Source organism: Ovis canadensis, chromosome 23 (assembly GCF_042477335.2).
Source record: "Ovis canadensis isolate MfBH-ARS-UI-01 breed Bighorn chromosome 23, ARS-UI_OviCan_v2, whole genome shotgun sequence".
Taxonomy (NCBI): domain Eukaryota; kingdom Metazoa; phylum Chordata; class Mammalia; order Artiodactyla; family Bovidae; genus Ovis; species Ovis canadensis.
The window spans coordinates 46,966,903-46,987,033 of record NC_091267.1 but is presented as its reverse complement, the minus strand read 5'-3'; the positions used below and the strand labels follow the sequence as shown (position 1 = coordinate 46,987,033).

Below are 20,131 nucleotides of genomic sequence, written 5' to 3'. Positions count from 1 at the left end.
TCCAGGTGGTTCCCTGCCATCCATCCACCTTGAGTCTCCTGCCAAGCTTGGGGGGATGTCCAGTGGGTGACACAGCCCACCAGCTCAGATGTGTGTTGGGCTACACCCTACAGCCTCCCCCTGTCTTAAAGTCAGGCTAACATTCTTTGGTTTGGGGCAGTTTGGATTTTGACATTTAGGAGGTAGACTTACAAAGTTGTGGGTCTGTTTGACTTAATTTTAAAGTTTATTTTGACCTGTGGGTCTGTTAAGTGAGGAATTTATTGGTTTTAATTTAGTTGGGAGGGAGGATTAGAATGAAAGATGTCCAGAGCTCTCTTTGTTTTCCTGTCCATTTCATGAGCTTTCTGAAGGGAAAGGAGAACCAGGTGGAGTTTGGGGGACCAGGGTCACTGCTGGAGCTTCCCTGTGACTTGGCGCCTTCCAGCCACTTCCCATCTTTGCTCGGCCTTTGGTCCAGAGTCATGGAGGCAGCCTGAGCCTCTGTGGAGAGAAGGCAGACTATTCTAGAATATCCTGAGGCTCTGCCCCCTTCCACCCTCCACCACAGGGGCAAGTTCAGGCCCCTTGCAGGCCCTGCTCCCTGAAGGGCTGCCTGAAGCCCCTGCAGTTCTCCCAAAGGCCACATGTGTGGGGAAGCCCACCACAGCCATGTGCCCCTCAGGACAGCAGGGAGCCGCTCCACCTGACTTAGTTTCCCCAGCCTGGCCTGGTGGACCGGGGGTGCCTCTCTTCTGATGGCCTGACTGTGACGTCTCATTAGAGCCGGAAGCCAGCGAAGCAGCCAGCTTGTCCCAAAGCTATGGGCCCCACTGTGTGCCCTGCCAGGAAGGGTCAGTCTCCCGCTCCCTAAAAGCCTTGGAACCTCAGCCCAGTGACACTTAGTAGGGTCCCTCCTTTCCCTTCTACCCACACCCTTTCCCTCCTCAGTCAAACCTACCCTCAAGCAAGCAACCCACACACAACACAAAGCTGTTTATTTTCCTTGGCTTTTTTTCTTGATCAGAAACTCCTCTGTTCTTTCTGTGGTCCACCCAGCAGGCCCATTTGGGGCCACTCCTTACCCTACACAAACTGCTCCATAGCCCAACCCTGCCTTGCTGATGCAAGCACAGGGGTGGCAGAAGGTGCCAGTCCCCTGCATATCCCAGCAGCAATAGGTCTGGTTACTGCCCTCACTGCTGAACTGTCTCTCCCAGACATTTCTGGTGCAGTGCTGAATGGCCAGCCCTCATCCCCCACACCCTGGCTGCCTCTATAACTCATTTTCCTGAAGCCTTCTTGTCTCCCTTGCAGTCTGCACGTGAGGAGGCGGGGCGGGCTGGGACCAAGCAGGTTTGAGCCAAGTAGTTTCGTTACCCATTAATTGCAGTATCTGTCCAGAAATAGAAGGAGTTCTTTAAAGAGAGAGGTTTCTGGGGGAGCAGCCCAGGGTCTCCCCTCCTCCAGAGACAGCTTGAGTTCATCTGGGGGCTGTCAGGACAGTTGCTGGCCAGGTCCCAGCTGAGGGCCTGATGGGGGAGGAAACATCTACATGATAAATCTGGGTCACATATTGTCAACACTAATGCAAACGTGGCTTCCAGGAGGGCAAGTGCAAGGCAAGAGATGAGCCAAAAACTCTTAGGGAAGAAAATAATAATTGAAGGGCATGGTCCTCTTACTGCCCAAGCAGTAAGCCTCTGACAACCCACACTGCATCAAGACTTCTAAATAGATATTCTAGAAGGTCTGCAAACACAGGGCTGACTGAACCTTGCAGACACACCTGGCAAGGACGGTGCTATGTATCATCTCCTCCTTCCATCTTGCTACTCAAAGTGTGGTCTGAGGGTCAGGGCGTCAGCATCCCCTGGGGCCTTGTGACACATGCAGAATCTGCATCTCAACAAGGTTCCATGGACATTTGTATGCATTAAAATCTGAGAGGTACAATTCCTCCATATAAGCATGTGAGTGAAAGTCACTCAGTCGTGTCCAACTCTTTGCAACCCCATGGACTATAGCTTACCAGGCTCTTCTGTCCATGGACTTCTCCAGGTAAGGATACTGAAGTGGGGAGCCATTCCCATCTCCAGGGGATCTTCCTGACCCAGGGATTGAACCTGGGTCTCCTCCAGTAACATGACCAGGGCCCCCCAAAATTAAAGGGGACTTCCTCAATGGTCCAATGGTTAAGACGACTTTCCAGTGCAGGGAGTACGGGTTCCATCCCGAGTTGGGGAGCTAAGATCCCATGTGCCTCGTGGCCAATAAACCAAAAAAAAAAAAAATCCATAAACAATACTGTAACAAATTCAGTAAAGACTTTAAAAATGGCCCACATAAAAAACAATCAAGAAAAGAAAAGTAAGAAGATCACAGTGAGGGTAACATGGCCAGGCTGGGTGTCCGCCAGCGTTCAATCCATCAGCTTCTCATTGTGCACGTGTGTGGCTTTTCCACAGGCGGTACAATTAACACAAATTCTCTTTGCCCCTCTGCTCCGCATGTTACTTGGCTGCTGTCCCTCGGCTGCTGTCCCTCTGGTCAGTGTGTGGCTAGGAAATACACATTTGTTTTGCTCTGAGGCGAAGCCAAGTTCACCTCGGGCAGGCCATCAGCTGGCGGCGAGACCCAGTTCACGAGGTAGAGCCAAGGAATGGCTTAGGGGTTACGAGCTGTTGGAGACAATTCGTGCCTCAGCCCCCAGGCGTCATGTACAGCACTTGGGCCTGCATCAGAGGTGCAGAGAGGCCCTTTCACAGTCATTAACTGTTACTCTAGACCACAGGTCTCATGAGGGCAGGAATGGTATCTGCCGCCATACCCCTAGGCACCCAGCACAGCATCTAGCACATGCAATTTGCCACGTAAATATTGGTTGCGTCAAATAAACCATCACAAAAGAGTCACCGCCCCCCGCCCCGCCCACCACCCTGAGCAGGCTGTTCTCAGCGTGTGATGATGCTTGACACATGCTTGCTGAGTTGCTTCCAACTCATTGTGACCTGATGGACTGTAGACCCCCAGGCTCCTCTGTCCATGGAATTCTCCAGGCCAGAGTACTGGAGTGGGTAGCTGTTTTCCTTCTCCAGGGGAGATCTTCCCAACCCAGGGATTAAACCTGGGTCTCCTGCCTTGCAGGCAGATTCTTTACTGTCTGAACCACCAGAGAAGCCCATTAGAAAGAGGCAGGAGCAGTTTTCTAGGGGAGACAACAGGCAAGAGATTTTTCTAGGAAGAGCAACAGCCAGAAACAGGAGGGCCCAGATCAGAAAGGATGACTTGCAGCAGCAGCAGCCAGTTGAAAGTCGCGAGGGGGCAACCCTGGGAGAGGAAAGCAGAGAAGCAAAGGAGAAGACTCGGGCCAGCAGACCAGGGGACCCCCAGCCAACCACTGAAGGGTGCTGGCCTGCTGCTGCTGCTAAGTTGCTTCAGTTGTGTCCATCTCTGTGCGACCCCATAGACAGCAGCCCACCAGGCTCCCCTGTCCCTGGGATTCTCCAGACAAGGACACTGGAGCGGGTTGCCATTTCCTTCTCCAATGCATGAAAGTGAAAAGTGAAAGTGAAGTCACTCATTCGCGTCCGACTCTTCGTGACCCCATGGACTGCAGCCTACCAGGCTTCTCTGCCCATGGGATTTTCCAGGCAAGAGTACTGGAGTGGGTTGCCATTGCCTTCTCCACTGGCCTGCTAGGGGCCTTAATACCTTCCATCAGAGGAGTTCTGGAGGCTCAAATGAGATGCTACAAGAAATACCTGTAGGTGCTCCATAAATGGCCATCATCAATTTTATAACTGAACTTAACTGAGTTAGCAAAAAATAAAAAGTCCTGCTTTATAGGGGAAGCTATTGGAGCACAGATATGATGTCTAGGACCAGAGAAGGAAGGTACACTGATTCACTTGGGTTCCCAGGGTAGGTGACCCAGCGTCTCCATGTAGGGTACAGCTGTGTGGCTGCACCCTGCCCAGGTGCCCAGTTGAGGAGGTGCTGGGAGGCTGCAATTCAGCCGTAGCTTCACTCACCAAATTGTGTCCAAGGCACATGTGTCCCTTCCAAGAGAGGAAAGGACATCTCTCTGACTGCTGTGCTCAGGCAGCTGGGTAAAGGCAGGTCTGCTCCTGACCCTTCAGAGGATCTGGGTGATGGGAGGGCAGCAGGCAGAGGGTAGAGGTGGAGGGATCACCAGAGGCCCTGTGAGTCCAATGAGATGAGCCCCATCCCATGGGGCAGTTGGCTGCTAGAGCCCTGAGGTGCAGCTGGGTTACATGGTCCCTCAGAGGGAGAGACAGGAGGCCATGCCATCTATGGTCAGAGTGTGGTGTAGAGCGTGGACAAGCTCCCTAGAAATCCAGGGGAAATGGAACAGGTCTGAGCAAGGCAAGCAGGGGTGGGCTGGGGCTCCAGAGCAGAGACACAGCAAGGAGCCACCTGCCTTGGTCACCAGCTGGGGGGAGAAGAGGGTGGTGGTGGAGGCCAGAGCAAGGTGGATATGAAGGAGTGGGGCGGGGTGCAGGGCCCAGCTCTTGAAGCATCTTTACCTGGTGGAGGCCGGGCAGGTGGTCACCTCTTGGAAAGAGTTTAGAGAAGCCCAGTGACACAGGGAGTCCTGTTTCAACTTGACTTTCAGACGCTCTCCCAGCACCTCCCCGTGCCCACACAAGGTCACTTTCCTGAAGGCTAAAGAGGGAAAGATAAAGACCTGAAGCCAGCACTTTAGTCCCTGAGATTGAGGTGGGGGCACAGATATTGTCAAGGAAGGGCTTTCTGCTCACTGAACCCCTCAAGCAAAGCGTGCACTGCGCTTGGTCACTGGGTCAGTTTCACCCAGAGTTCCAGGCCCCACTCACCAGCTTGGCCTGAGTCAGACCAGCCAGGCCCTGGGCTGCAGAACTTGGAGTAAGAGGCAATGGCTAAGACCGCCTGCTCTTGCCCACGATAGACCCTAGGCAGGAGTTCAGATCTTAGGAGACATGGAGAAATGACAAGAAAGTGTCTTTCTGCAACAATGCACTATGTGCTGATTCCATTTCCTGCTCCCAGCCTGTCTGTTTTGTTCCAGCCAGAAGTGTCCTCCTGATTCCCATGGCATTTCACTCACTGACTCTCCCCCACTCACCCCCAGGGAGTTGTTCCTTTCTTGTCCCCACTGCTGGGCAAACACTGGTGCTGACTGCCCTCTGGGGACCCAGGAGCTGGGAGAGGCAGCAGATGGGCACTAGGTGCCTCCGCTGCTTCTTTAAACCCAAATTATCCCCAATCGCTGACCTCTGGTACCGGACGGGGAGATAATGAGGCCTCTGTGGCATCCAGGCTTGGCTCAGTGAGTCCTGCTTCCCAAGGCAGGTTGCAGGAATGAGTAGGAGGGGAGGAAGGGGCATCAGCAGGCAGAGAAGAGTTTTTTTGATTGTTTCTTGTTTTTTTTGATTTTTTGAGAAGTGGAGTCGTGAACAGGAGGAAGGAGCTAGGGCAGAAGTTTGAGGCTGAGAACCAAACCTTCTACCCGCACTCAGCCTGGACAGAGGGAAGTGAAACCACACCTTACTGCCTGAAGTCACAAGTCACAAGACGGGGCTCTTCCACTGTCTGTACTGGCATTTCTTTACTCATAGGGGACTGTCCTCCCAAGCAGTGTTTCCTTCAGAAACCTCCCCCGCAAGACAGCTGTTCTGTGAAAAGCATCACTTGTTTGTCCCTAAAGATTTTTCCCCTCACCTTGCCATCTCCACCCGGCCTGGACTGTGGGATTCTGACCCAACATTGTTGTTCAGTCCCTCCGTCTTGTCCAGCTCTTTGAACTGATCCGTGATTACCTGATTCTACTCCCCACCTGAGATACCCTCATCAAACCAAACTTGCAGTTCTTGGCGAGCTCTGACCTTGTCTGCCTGGTTTGGATTCCAGATATTGCTGTTCTCCCCTCCCGGCCAGGGCAGCAGCTGGCGCCCTCGGCTTTGTCTCATTAGTGGATATGCTGCTGATACCTGGGGAGCTTGCTGGTGACTGGGTTAAAAAAAGAAGTCAAATTCGGCATTTTTTTTGTTGTTTTGTTGTTGTTGTGTTGAAAGACTTGAGGGTGTTTAAAGCCAGTTGTCAGGGAAAGTTTAAATAACCAAGAGAGGGCAGCTAGGCTTCCTGAGGAGGCGGGGGTGGGGTGAGGGGGCGGCGCTGGAATCAAAATGAACAGCAGGGAGGGACTTCTCCACAGGGAAAAGCAGGGTGAGGCAAGCTCAGGGGAGCAGGCTTGTCCGGAAGAGATTGGGAAGGTGACAGTTCTCATCTGAGAGCTTCCATTTTCCCTTTAAATAAGAAGTAGGTGTTGTGTTAAGTCTCTCGGTCGTGTCCAGCGCTTTGTGACTCCATGGGCTGTAGCCCGCCAGGCTCCTCTGTCCGTGGGATTCTCCAGGCAAGGATACTGGATACTGGAGTGGGTGGCCATTTCATTCTTCAGGACATCTTCCCAACCCAGGGACTGAACCTGGGTCTCCTGCATTGCAGGCAGATTCTTTACCATCTGAGCCACCAGGGAAGCCCAAGAGAGTGAAAGTGTTTGCAAAAGTTGGGAACATGAACCAGCCTGAGCAACTGTGATTTCGGTGGTAAAATCATGAGATTGGCGCTTGTGAACGTGTAGAGAACACAATTCACCCTGTTCTATGACTGCCTAAAGAAATGAATGAAGCTTTCTAGGTAACCTTCCACATTCACTGGGATATGTGAGTGCTAAGAGATTTTAAAGTCACTTTGCCTCATTGTCACACTCCATTTACTTGGATACCCCAAGTCCCTGCCACAGAAAGCCAACCACTAGGGAAAGTCCCCGGTGATGACAAGGTTCAACAGTAACATTTATGGCTTATGATCTGCTGGGTGCCATGCTAAGCCCCATTCATTCACAGACGGTCTACACATGGTACACGTACATATGCAGTGAATATGTTTCACATACTTATACACACACACATATAACTTTTTCCCATTTAAGTATTTCTACAAATCTATGAGGAGACTAGTTTACCCCTCCTGTTTTAAAGAACTGGGGCTCCATGGGGCTTCTCCACTCCTGCCCAGAACCCACTGTCCCAACAGAGGCAGCTGTGACCCCCCTAACCAAGAAAAGGCAGGTAGAGAATTCTCAATATTGAAGAATCAGCTTCAGAATGAAAGTGAAGAAAGAAAATAAATTCCATCTCTAAGGACAAAGTGGATTTACTGGCTGGTCTCCCACTGGGGGCAAAGTTGATCTGATGGAAGGCCACTGGAGAGTCCCTGGGGCGGGGTTGGGAGGGGGGACACGCAACAACAAGCTGCCAGCCCTTCCCCTCCCCTGCTCTTCCCTCCCTCCACACCCCCTCAGGGAAGTACAGGCCCTCAAGCTTCCCCACCTCAAGGGCCAGCACAGCCCCTGCCCACAGGCCCCCAGGGACTGTCCCCAGTGTGCTCAAGGGCCGAGCAGCGCTGTACCCTCCAGGAAGTTGGGAAAAACTCCCTCAGTGTCACCTTTGATCCCACTGTTCACAGCCCCCGGGGTCTTCTAGAACACATTTTTGATTAATAGCTGGAGTAAACCTCTCACCTCAGGCTTTAAAAACATAAGTCCCCAAGGCAGGTGTGCATGAGTGTCTGTGAGTGAGCAAGTGTGTATGTTTGTGTGTCTGTGTTAGAGTGAGGGAGGAGCAGCAGAGGGTGGAAACTTAGCAATATTCTACATCTTCCCCAGCATCTCCTTGGCCTCACCAACCTTGGACAGACAAGGTGTCTATAGGCCTCAGGTTCCATCGGGTTGTTCCAGTTCCACAGGGCTGGTCTGATTCCAACTCACCTCAAGTCAGGGCTTCGGCTGCTGAAGCTCAACTTACTCGCTGAGCTTTTGACCTCACACTGGGCGGGCCCCTTGGAGCTGCTCAAAGAATGTGGACCCTACTCTCTGGGGGTTGCTGAGACAAACCTGAGGCCCATGGTGCCATCCATGCTCTCCATCTACCTGCAGTGGGAGCAGCCAGGGCTGCAGAGGGCATGGGTGAGAACAGCTGGACTCAAAGGCAGAGAGGAAAATGCAGGGCAGGGCATCCTCCCAGGAAGAGTGACTTGCTTGTTTTGTTTGGGGATTTGATGGGAACAGGGACGCCTCAAGGCCAAAGTCATGCAACCCAACTCTTGCAGGCCAAAGGAAGGGGGATGGGTATTAAAGACAGTGCAAGAACTTGCCTGGTGGCCCAGTGCTGCTGCTGCTGCTGCGTCCCTTCGGTCGTGTCCAACTCTGTGCGACCCCATAGACGGCAGCCCACCAGGCTCCCCCATCCCTGGGATTCTCCAGGTAAGAGCACTGGAGTGGGTTGCCATTTCCCTCTCCAATGCATGAAAGTGAAAAGTGAAAGTGAAGCCGCTCAGTCGTGCTCGACTCTTAGCGACCCCCTCGACTTTGCAATTGCAATGCCAGGCTCCCATGTCAGGATCCCTGGTCAGGGAACTAGATCCCACATGCTGTAACATGTGGCTGATTCATGTTGATGTATGGCAGAAACCAGCACAATATTGTAAATCAATTAATCTTTCTATTAAAACTTTTTAAAAAGAATAAAGTGCTGGAGAGATGCAAAAGGACAAATATATGACTCCACTCACATGACATACCTAGACTAGGCAAATCCATAGACACAGAAGGTTGAATAGAGGTTACAAAGGGGGTTGCTGGGAGCTAGGAGACAGGGAAGGAATAGAGGGAATGGGGAGTTATTATCTAATGGGTACTGAATTTCTACTTGAGATAATAAAAATAAATTCTGGAAATGGACATCAGTGATGATTATACAATCCCATTCAGTTCAGTTCAGTTGCTCAGTCATGTCCGACTCTCTGTGACCCCATGGACTACAGTACCCCAGGCTTCCCTGTCCATCACCAACTCCTGGAGCTTGCTCAAACTCACGTCCATCGAATCGGTGATGCCATCCAACCATCTCATCCTCTATCACCCCCTTCTCCTCCTGCCTTCAATCTTTTTCAGCATCAGGATCCTCTCCAATGAGTCAACTCTTCACATGAGGTGGCCAAAGTACTGGAGTTTCAGCTTTAGCATCGTTCCTTCCAAAGAACACCCAGGACTGATCTCCTTTAGAATGGACTGGTTGGATCTTCTTGAAACCCAAGGGACTCTCAAGAGTCTTCTCTAACACCACAGTTCAAAAGCATCAATTCTTTGGCACTCAGCTTTCTTTATGGTCCAACTCTAACATCCATACATGACTACTGGAAAAACCATAGCTTTGACTAGAGGGGCCTTTGTTGGCAAAGTAATGTCTCTGCTTTTTAATATGCTGTCTAGTTTGGTCATAGCTTTTCTTCCAATGAGCAAGAGTCTTTAAATTTCATGGCTGCTGTCACCACCTGTAGTGATTTTGAAGCCCAAGAAAATAAAGTCTGTTGCTGTTTCCATTGTTTCCCCATCTATTTGCCATGAAATGATGGGACTGGATACCATGACATTAACACTGTGAATGCACCTAAGTGTACACTTACAAATGGTTTAAAATGATAGATTTTATCTTATGTCTCTTTTACCACGATTGGCCAAAATAAAAAAGAAGAAAGGGCTGAGGAGGTGAGAGAAGCTGTGCGGAGAACAGTAGGTCCAGGCGGGGGGAGGGGCAGACTGGGAGGAGAACATTCCAGGGGTGACACCAACCTGAGGCTCTGCTGCTGATAATGCAGACTTCTTCACCTACTATCAACAACTCAGTCTTAATGCCTTCACTTGAAGGGATTTGGAATACAGGACTTGATTGCTTCCCAGCTGGCACATCCCAGGAGGGCAGCCCCAGCGCTAGCCAGTCCCTCTCTGCCCGAGGCACCTCTCTCCCTCCCTTCTGTGTTGTTGCCCGGTGGCTGCAATACCCAAGCAGTCAGCTGCAGCTCTATTCCCTCCTTTCTGGGAACAGTGGCCAAAAACACACGTTTGCCCCCTCACTAATGCCACGGGAGCCATAACACCCTGCAGGATCCATGGTGCTCAGGGCAGAGGCTCTTTTTAAAGGTCCTTCTGCTCTGCTTTTCTTCTCTGTGAGTGTTAGTCACTCAGTCATGTCAGACTCTTTGCAACCTCATGGACTGTAGCCTGCCAGGCTCCTCTTCTGTCCATGGAATTCTCCAAGCAAGAATACTGGAATGGATTACCATTTCCTTCTCCAGGGGATTTTCCTGATCCCAGAGTTCAAACCTGAGTTTCCTGCATTGCAGGCAGATTCTTTACCATCTGAGCCATATTGCTGCAAATTAATTCACTGTAAATCACTGTGGAGTGAACTATGGGGCATTTACTCTTTCTCAAGAGCCTCAGGGTCCATCTGATCTTGACCTGGCTTGTTAATGTGACTGCAGTTATCTGAGGTTGGGTGGTCGAGAATGGCCTCAGCTGGGAGGACTTACTTCTGTTCCACGTGGTCTCTCATTTTCCAACAGGTCGTCCGGACTAATTCTCACAGTGGAAGTGGTCAATAAAAATATGCATTGGGGAGAGTTAAACAGGCAAGAAAAACTTAATTTAAGACTATTGCAATAGGAGTCAAGACAGCTTGAGATAACAGGAGATAAAGACTGACTGTAACTTGGAATACAACGGAAGCAGCTGGGGATTTATAGCCAGTGGGCAGGGCAAGGGAGTCAGTGGATGGAAAAATACCAAGAGGAAACTCAGTCAGGTACCAAGTGGAGGGAGGGGGCATTCTTGCTAAACTGGCTTGGCAGGATTCTTGCTGAACTGGTCAAGAAGAGGGTTCAGAAGGGAAGTCCAAGAAAGCAAGTGGAAGTGTCCAAGACTTCTAATCAGGCATTAATTCAAAATGGGCAGGGTCACTTTCACTGCATTTATCATCCAGAGCAAGTCACAAGGCTGACTCAGATCTGAGCAGTGGAGAATTGGCTCCATCACATTGCAAATGGCCTGGGCTCTTGGAAAAGTGGGATGCTAGGGCTATCTTTTCTCCTCTCTCCATGGAAGACCCTCTTGGTTCTTGTCCTCTGTCACCTGTGGGCGTGAATCTGTTCTGTAGGAAGTGAACCCTCAAATGGCCATGTGGGTTCTCTCCTTCCTCCCAGGAAAGAGCACTTTACTTAGAGAACACGTGATAAGTAGTCAACACACACAAGTATAATGACGAGTTTGACTCCATTGTACCTTCAAGAGAGAGGTACCTCCGGAGAGAGGAGGACAGTTTTGGGAGCTGACAGCTTTTTAAAGTGGAGCCACCGGCTGGACAGTGGTGACCACTCCTCCTCTCCCCTGTCCAGTTTCACCACAAATGGGAGATCCTGGCCCTTTATTTCCTGGAGGACAGCCAATAGCAGGCTATGATGGGAAACAGACTTTACTGAAGGGCTGAGAATCATAAAGGGCTTTGGCTAAAAAATGAACCTTAGATGTGGCCACTGGGCTCTGCAAGAGTGTGGACCATCTCTCTCCTGCCACCTCTCTGGAGCTCCCTCGCCCACCTGCAGATGCCTGGGCAGCCTTCTTCCCACCTCCAGCTTTTCTCCATGTTCAGGACACCCGTCCCACCCCTCCAGGCAGATGCATAGCTACCAGGGAGGGCAGCTTTGATAGAAGGACGTGAACTACTCACAAACCTGATTCTAACACAAAAGGCCACCTACTGCATAATCCCTGTACATACAGAATCTCCAGAACAGGTAGATCTGCAGAGCTAGAAAGTGGATTACCTGGGTCAGCAGGAGTGGGGCAGGGAGGGAGGAGTGATTACGGGCACAGGGTTTCTTTTGGGGCTGATGGAAATGTTCTAAAATTAGATAGTGGTGGGACTTCCCTGGTGGTCCAGTGGCTAAGACACTATGCTCCCAGTGCAGGGGGCTCAGGTAAAATCCCTAGTTAGGGAACTGGATCCCATGTGCTGCAACTAAGACCCGCTGCAGCCAAGTAAATAAACCAACTGCTGTTTTTGTTTGTGCTGTCACTCCTGTCTCTTTGTGGCCCCATGGACTGTAGCCCTCCAAGCTCTTCTGTCCATGGGAGTTTTCCTAGGCAAGAACACTGGAGTGGGTTGCCATTTCCTCTTCCAGGGGATCCAGGAGATTCCTGACCCAGGGATTGAACAAATAAATATTTTAAAAAATAAAATTAGGTACTGGTGATGGTTGCACAATTCTATACATATTACTAAAACCCACTGAATTGTACACTTTAAAAGAGTACATTTTAGGGCATGTCAATTATATCTCAATAGGGCTGTTATTTTTTTAATTAAATAGAATTTTTTAAAATTTTACATTTTTAAAAATTTAAATTAAAAAAAAATCTCAGTCTTGGGGTCTTCTTGTAGACTCGGGGCATCCCTAAGAACAGGGAGGGTGTATCTGCTGTAGTTTATAGTCACACAGAAGGTCACCACAGCACTTCCCGCCAGGACAAGGGAGCTCCTGCCTCCAGGACAACTTACAGCTGCCGCCATGGGAGGCTGACCACCCACAGCCTCACCTGTGTGAAGAGCCAGGCCTCACATGTAGCAACAGAGATGGCAGGTCAGCTCTGCTGGAAGACATGGAGCGTTCTGGAGACACTTGGAGATAGCAGAGACAAGCAGCCAGTGGGCATTCGATGGTATGTGATGAAGAGAAGAGGCGATCGATAAGGAATGATCAACAGCACTTGCCAGGGTGGTGAGGGAACATGGACAGAACCTAGTGGTCTGTCCCCCACTGAGACGGCCCTTTTCAATAACAGCTCCCTTTAATCGGCCATGCAGATCCATGGACCCAGGGAATGGTGCCTGGATTGAATCCCCACGTCTCCAAAGTCTCCACTGCTCTCCCAGGGGCTCCCTCAGAGTGACGGTTTGAAGACAAAATTGGGCACAGCGGCCTTGCATACCCCAGCCCATGGCCTTTTCACACAGTCATCGAAATAAATGACTCAAATGCTCCTTTTGGCTCAGGCAGTTTAAATGGGATTCCACCCTCCGCAGCCAAGGGAAGGGGAGCTGGGGGGTGGAGCGGGGCACCATTCCATCAGTGTGTCCTGGATGGAACTGGATGAAGGCCTGTATGCCAATGTTTGCTTTGCCAAGGGCAAGCCGCTGCTAGTCAGGCCACTGAAAAAAACAGCTCACAGTGGGAGCAAAGGATCCCTCATTTCACCGGGAGCACAGGATGGCCGAGTCTCTGCAAGTCTCCAGAACACAGGGAGCCTCACGCAAGCTCCACTATGGACTCGGCCTTCCCAGTGGTCCACTGCCCAGGTCACAGGACCTGGGAGCTGCCGGAAAGGCCACCTGCATGGGGCCAGGGCAGGTGATGCCCCCGGGGGACAGCACTCCCCTCGGCCCTGCAGAAGGGCTGCCAGTGAGGGGGCTTGCCTCTTCTGGTTTGTTCAGACCCTAGTGGTGTGGAGTGGGGCTGAGGTGGGCAGAACCCACAGACAACCCGTAACACGGGAGGGGCCAGGGCAGAAGGGTCATGAAAGCCGCCTTGGAATCTTGGTTCAGGAGCGGTGAGCAGGCTGTTTTCCTTCCCTGTCAGGCTCTCAGAGGTGCCATCTTTAAGTCCGGGGGTATGAAGAGCAGGCGATATAATGTTGGGGAGCGCCTGCACCCCATCTGGAGCATCACGGAGCTTACAAACATGACTTCCCAGCCAGGCCTTCAAAACACCCCAGCCTCAGCCCAGCCCACTGCCTGGCCTCTTGAGTCTTGACGCACCGGAGGTCACTCCCTGAGCGTGGCCAGACTTCCCAGGTCCATCTCTGCTCCCTCCAGCCCCTTGTCACCCACATGGGGAAGGCAGACACCGTGGGTGCTGAAAGGCAGGGCTGCGAGGTCACACAAGCCCCTCCAATCCCTGCACCCCCACCCCCCACAGGGAGGCGACTTACCTTCTCCTCTGAGGAATGAGGCCAATGGCAGCTCCTCCACCAGCGGCTCCTTTGAGGGTTAGGTGAGAGGCCGCAGGAGTGAAGGCCTTTGGGAGACACTCTGCGAGGCCCACAGTGAGCCTCGATGCTGGGCCTCACAGCCGGACGTCTCCTCCCAGCATCCCTCAGGCTCCTACCAGGTGCGTCAGGTCCTTGACACTGACCACAAGATCCATCTTCAGGTCTGCACATCTCTCGCACACCAGCTGAGGGCAACTCTGAGGCAGGGCCGAGCCTTCCAGGGCACCGTTATCTGCACGGGGCCCATCTGGTGTAGTGATCCGGCCACCACTCAGACCCGTGGGGGACATTCCACTATGGGGACAATCGACTATACCCCATGCCCCCCAAAGAGATTCTCACTCCTTTGTCCTTAACTGGAGTTGAGTCCAACAGAGGCCCAACAGATGGACTTCATGGAGAATAAACCCCCTGACTACATGCTTAATTGTGTGTGTGTCAGTAGAGATGTGTGCGTATATACGTGTGTGCGTGTCTGTGTGTGCACACAGGTATGAGACTGCACGTTTTGGAAGAGATATCCTTTACTTTTCATCAGACTTTCAGAAGACTGTGTTTCCCATCTGGGCAATAATAAAGACTGAAGTTTCTTCAAAGCACTTAAGTCTCTCTGAAATTTCATTATTTACTTGTTTCTTGTCTCTACCACTAGAAAGCAAGCTCCAAGGCACTCATCTTACTCACAGTCGTATCCACAAGCCCCAGAACAGAGTCTGGCACATAGTGGGTTCTTGGTATCTTTTGAATGAATGAATGTGAGGTTCTTTGACCCAAAGGCATAGATCCTGCCCCATAATGGGTATCTGGGCAAGCCCTGGACAGTCAGGGGGGTCCCCTCGTCAGAGCAGCTCTGGGGTGGAGGGCACCTGGAGCAGACACCGGTTATTCTGCAGCAAGAGTCCATTCAGGGGAGGGATTGAGAGTGCTCAGATCAGATCCACCCGAGAGGAGGAGAATGCAAGGCTCTCTACTGTGTTTGTGTGCATGCAAAGTCGCTTCAGTTGTGTCTGACTCTTTGCGATCCCATGAATGTAGCCCGCCAAGCTCCTCTGTCCATAAGATTCTCCAGGCAAGAATGCTGGAGTGGGTTGCCATGCCCTTCTCCAGGGGATCTTCCCGACCCAGGGATCCAACCCACGTCTCATGTCTCCTGCATTGGCAGGCCAGCTCTTTACCACTAGGGCCACCTGGGAAGCCCCTATTGTGTGATAAGTTTCCCTAAAACATAGTGGCTTGAAACAATTATGCTGTATCTCATGATTTTGTGGTCCGGCATTCATGCAGGCTCTGATGTTTCTGCACCACGTGGCACTGACTGAGGCCACTTGTTGGCGTTAGGCAGCTGGTAGAGTGGCTGGGTCCAGAGGGTCCAGGGCAGCTCCCCTTACACGTCTGGGCGCTGTTACAAGGCTGGGTGCAGCAGGACCACCTGTGGGGCTCCTGTCCCTGGTCTCTCCAGCACAGCCGCCTCAGGGGAGTCAGACCTCTACACAGCAGCTCAGGATTCCCAGAGGCTGCTCAAGAATATCGAGGCTGCTTTCAACTCCACCTTGGAAGTCTGGCAGCTTCTATCACCTCCTACTGGCAGCCAGTATGTCTGTCAAAGCCAGCCCAGACTCAAGAGAAAGACAAGGAACTGCAAGGTGTGTAAATGCCATCACAGTGCTCAGCAACCACACCTGACTGGTGGTTACCCTACGGGACAGGGCAGGTCCACAGGAGGAGCTGGGTGGAACTCGCTCTGCAGTGATAAGAGGCCTGGATGCTGGTAGAAGTTTGGGCCTGTGTTTTGGCTTTATTATTATTATTACTGGTGTATTTGGATTTCTTTCTTTTTGGCTATAGGGCATGAAGGATCTTCGTTCCCCAACAAGGGATCAAACCTGTGCCCCCTGCAGTGGCAGCACAGAGTCTTAACCACTGGACCACCAGGGAAGTCCCTGGGCCTGTGTTTAAAATGTAAGAACTCACTCCCCCAGGATAACATTTTTTTTTGTACTCTACTCTCCTGTGAACATTGAAGAGAAAGGCAAATTATCAAGAAAATAAATGGTTTATTTTTCTTTATATCCATGGCAGATTTGTAATAATATACCACCAGACAGAACCATGCCTCTCTTGACAGAAATCATATTCATTATTTGGACAAATTAAAAAAAAAAAAACAAACTAAAAACACCCTGGCTTTGACTTGCAGCCAGCAAGGACATGCCCCAGATAGGTCTTGACCAAATGGATCGTTTCAGGTAAAAGGGAGTGCTAGGGTTATCTGTGGATTCCCTGCCTGGGGGCCCAAGGACCAAGAGAGCCACAAAGATTAAGAGCTAAGGAGACAGAAGTCCCTTGATTTACAGAGCTCTAGGTTCATCCTCCTAAAGGAAATCAGTCCTGAATACTCATTGGAAGGACTGGCGCTGAAGCTGAAGCTCTAATACTTTGGCCGCCTGATGCAAAAAGCCAATTCATTAGAAAAGACCCTGATGCTGGGAAAGATTGAAGGCAGGAGGAGAAGGGGACAACAGAGGATGAGATGGTTGGGTGGCATCACCAACTCAATGGACATGAGTCTGAACAAGCTCCGGGAGATGGTGAAGGACAGGGAAGCCTGGCGTGCTGCAGTCCGTGGGTCTCAAAGAGTCGGACACGACATAGTGACTGAATAACAACAGGGTCATCCTCAGATCAGAGCTGAGCATGTGAACTTGGGCATAAAAGATGGTGGTTAACGCTTGAAGAAAAAAGCCCATGAAGAAATGGATGTAAAGTAAACAGAACAATATATTGAGGTAACACCTATCCTCTGCCTCTTGCTGGTGTCAAACTAAGACCTGAGATTTTAAAAACAATGGAATTCTTGAACGCAGTTTTTAAAAAAAATCACACACACAAAAATCCTAGCTAGAGATTCTTTAAAAAGAAAAACAACTTGCTGCTTGCTAACTTTTGTTATTGAAGTCAGTTCTGCTAGAACAGGGGAGGGGGATTGTTAACCTTGCACAGCTCTTTCCAGCCTCAGGAATCTCATTTGCTCAAATGACACTTGGAAGGACAGACATAAGATGACATTTGGACAGATGTCACTTTCCGCAGACAGGGAAGCCTCAATAGTACAGAGAGGGTTTTAAGGGAGTAAAAGACCAAGGGAAATTCTAAACCCAGATTTTCTATTTGATCCTCAGTAGCAAGTCTGACTGGAGAAGGCAATGGCACCCCACTCCAGTACTCTTGCCTGGAAAATCCCAGGGATGGAGGAGCCTGGTAGGCTGCAGTCCATGAGATCACAAAGAGTCGGACACGACTGAGCGACTTCACCTTCACTTTTCACTTTCATGCATTGGAGAAGGAAATGGCAACCTACTCCAGTGTTCTTGCCTGAAGAATCCCAGGGATGGGGGAGCCTGGTGGGCTGCTGTCTATGGGGTCGCACAGAGTCGGACACGACTGAAGCAACTTAGCAGCAGCAGCAAGTCTGACATCACAGGTTAGGAACAAAAAGCAAAGTGCAACTATATATGTATAAAGGTCACTCTGAACATCTTTATCTTAAATGACAAGCAGAGACCGGGAAAAGACAAAGAAATGAATTTAAGGTACTCAAGGTCTACATATACTAATCCATTCCTATTTGTTTCATCTTCTGTTGCTTTTTGCAACAGCTTGGAGAAAAGGTGTGAGAAGAATGTCCTAACTCAGCTGACCTTAGTCTTCACAAGGCCAAGAATGGACAAGGCTTGTTTCCCAGATGCTGGAGATGCTCCTTCGTTACTGACATGAGTGTCCAATCCTGCAATGCCTGGATCTGGCCCAGACAGGACTCTCTGGACTTCACTACCTCTGACATCTCAAAATGACCAAAACTGACACCTAGCAGAGTATAATGTATTCAGAAAACCTCTTATGAGCAGGAATATTTACAGTTAGACATTATTTTCTTAAACCACCATCTTCAGAATCAAATGACCATTCCATGCAAATTCATTTCTTCGGACTCACATAAAGGCAAGATTTAGAGTTTTACATTTGTAATCTGGCCTGAAAAATATATTTCAGGTTCCAATGATTTGAAAACTCTATCAGGGAATTACATGGGTTATGAATAAAAATATGTGTGTGTTTACATACTTATGTTTGTTTCATCCATCAGTGCTTATTCATCAGTGGTAATCATTACCCTTGGGTAATCATCAGTACCAATTTAACCTGATGGTGGGCCCAAAAGGGTGTTCAGAATTCAATACAACACACAACCACAGAAAGTCTTCAGTGCTGGAGAGAAACAGTGTCCTTGCTGGTGTGTTATTTGGCCTAGGACTCCCATTTGCCCCCCAACTCGACCTCCAGGGGAAGCCCCCTCATGGAATTCTGTGTGTGCCCCTAAGTGAGTGAGTGCGGGTTTGAGGCAAGCCAACCTGACAGCAAGGAAAGGACATCCTCAGAGAAGACTTCAAGGTTGTGAAATTACAAAACAAAGGCAAAAATACGATACAATACCTCCACTACCCAGCAGTGAAAGCTTGCTTGCTGAAGGGTATTTAATAAGGAGCATGCGCAGCAATCCAGGAAGGCGGAGCCATCCCCACACGGGTGAAACCCTGCATCTCTCTCTGCACACCTGCGCGCGGGGCTCATCACCCGGACCTGGGGAGCCTCTCGACACCGTCCACTCACTCCCTGAAGCATCCTAGAGACCCCAGAAAGAGAGTTCTCCTTGCCGCAGCGAGCAGTGGCGCCTCTCCATCCTCGCTTTCCTCTATCACCTGGACAGAGCGATGTTCTCCACTACAGCCTGGGATCCACTTTTCCCGGGTTTAGGAGCCCTTCCGCTCTGAGAAAACCAGCAAGGCCTCTCCAAATCCGCCGAGCAGGAGGCTGCGAGAAACAGCAAGAGGTCAGCTTTGCCCTCTCTGGAGCCTAGAGGCTGTGGACCTCTGGAGTTGCCCGGTGTCCACCTACCACAGGACAAGTGATGCTTCCTCATCATGCAGCTGAGCATCCTGTCCCCTGCCCACACTGCCTGACTTCAAGTCAGGTCCCGGACTGCCCAGCCGTCCAGGGTAAACCTCAGCTGTCCCTCAGGGAGAAAGGTGATGTGTTCCAACCATCCTGACCATGTGATGCTGACTGCACTTCCTTACTGCTCTCTGGCCCAAACATAGGAGGAGGGCTTCCCACTGGTGCATTTTGCTACAGTGATGGATAAGAAACCATGCATGTATCCATAATCCCATGGTTGCTGACAGTCTCTGAGTCCTTTTATTTCATTTAGACTAACAACATTTAAAGACAAAATACAAATGGAGACTCATGAATTTCCCTCAAGAGCAGAAAGATCTATGGACAGTGAAAATGAAAAAGAGCAGAATGGAAGACTGAGAAAGAGGTGGATTTTACACGCCTAAAATGTAACACATTCAAAGGTTTGCACATTTTCTATTTTAAACTTCTCACTAGACACTTTAGCATCTGTCTGAAGCCCCCATCATTCTTCCCCCAAAGCACCTCTGAGGCCTGGGCTGGGCCATGAGTAAAGAAAAGCTTGTGATGGGGGTCCCTGAGGATAAAGTGCTTTTGTTCAGAGGTGCCAACAGCCCTTCTGATGCCTTCTTCTTCCTTTTTTCTCCATTTAACCCCCAGCATCGCACTCTTCCTATATACCCACTCCTCATGCATACCCACACACAACACACTCATACTTGGGTAGTGGCACCTCCACAGTCCTAACATATGTCTAAGGCATAAAATGTATGAGATACACTTAGGCCGTGTATATTCTGTTCTCAGTGAAAAAAGTCACCTATGGCGGTGACTGTGACCTAAAGATAACATCTACCGTGAACCATTTCCAATAAAGGAGTGAACTAAGTGGGAACAGGAAAACAATACGCCGAGTTCAAACTGTGCTCAGGTGTTTCTTGCTTTTGGGGTTTTTTTTTTCTTTGGCTGCACCACATGGCATGTGGCATCTTAGTTCCCCAATCAGAAGTATTACGAACAGTGGCAATAAGTCAATGAACTCTCTCTAACACACACTGAATTCATAATAATGTAGCCGAAGTTTGTTACAAACAGATTTCAGAGGACTTTCCTAGATCTATACTCGTCATTTATAGCATTGCTTCTGGGAGAAACTGGGGACCAAGTTCCAAAAGACTGTATTTTTAAATACAACCCCATTGGACTTGTCCCTGGCATAGTTTGGGGACA

The 20,131-nt window shown here is 50.2% G+C and overlaps 1 protein-coding gene and 1 long non-coding RNA gene across 7 annotated transcripts in view; both read right to left on the bottom strand.

Moving 5' to 3' along the window:
• Positions 1 to 207: 207 nt before the first annotated feature.
• LOC138428510 (uncharacterized) lies at positions 208 to 9,420 on the bottom strand. Of its 2 annotated transcripts, XR_011252476.1 has the most exons (5): positions 5,257 to 9,420; positions 4,530 to 4,668; positions 2,012 to 2,540; positions 1,360 to 1,511; positions 208 to 483 (listed from the first exon to the last, which is right to left on the bottom strand). It is a non-coding gene; the product is annotated as an uncharacterized lncRNA (long non-coding RNA). The 2 variants fall into 2 exon arrangements; XR_011252475.1 differs by lacking the exons at positions 4,530 to 4,668; positions 5,257 to 9,420 and having other exon boundaries at positions 2,012 to 3,997.
• A 6,541-nt stretch (positions 9,421 to 15,961) lies between these two features.
• Positions 15,962 to 20,131, bottom strand: part of TMEM241 (transmembrane protein 241) — a 116,520-nt gene continuing 112,350 nt past the window's right edge. For 3 of the 5 annotated variants that reach the window (XR_011252401.1, XM_069569026.1, XM_069569027.1), the window contains one exon: positions 15,962 to 18,796. Coding sequence is in view for 2 of the 5 variants with exons in the window: in XM_069569027.1 (XP_069425128.1) it covers positions 18,707 to 18,796 (90 nt within the window). In the remaining 3 variants the exon portion in view is untranslated. The remainder of the gene's footprint in view (positions 18,797 to 20,131) is intronic. The other 2 variants (XR_011252400.1, XR_011252402.1) reach the window with 1 other exon arrangement.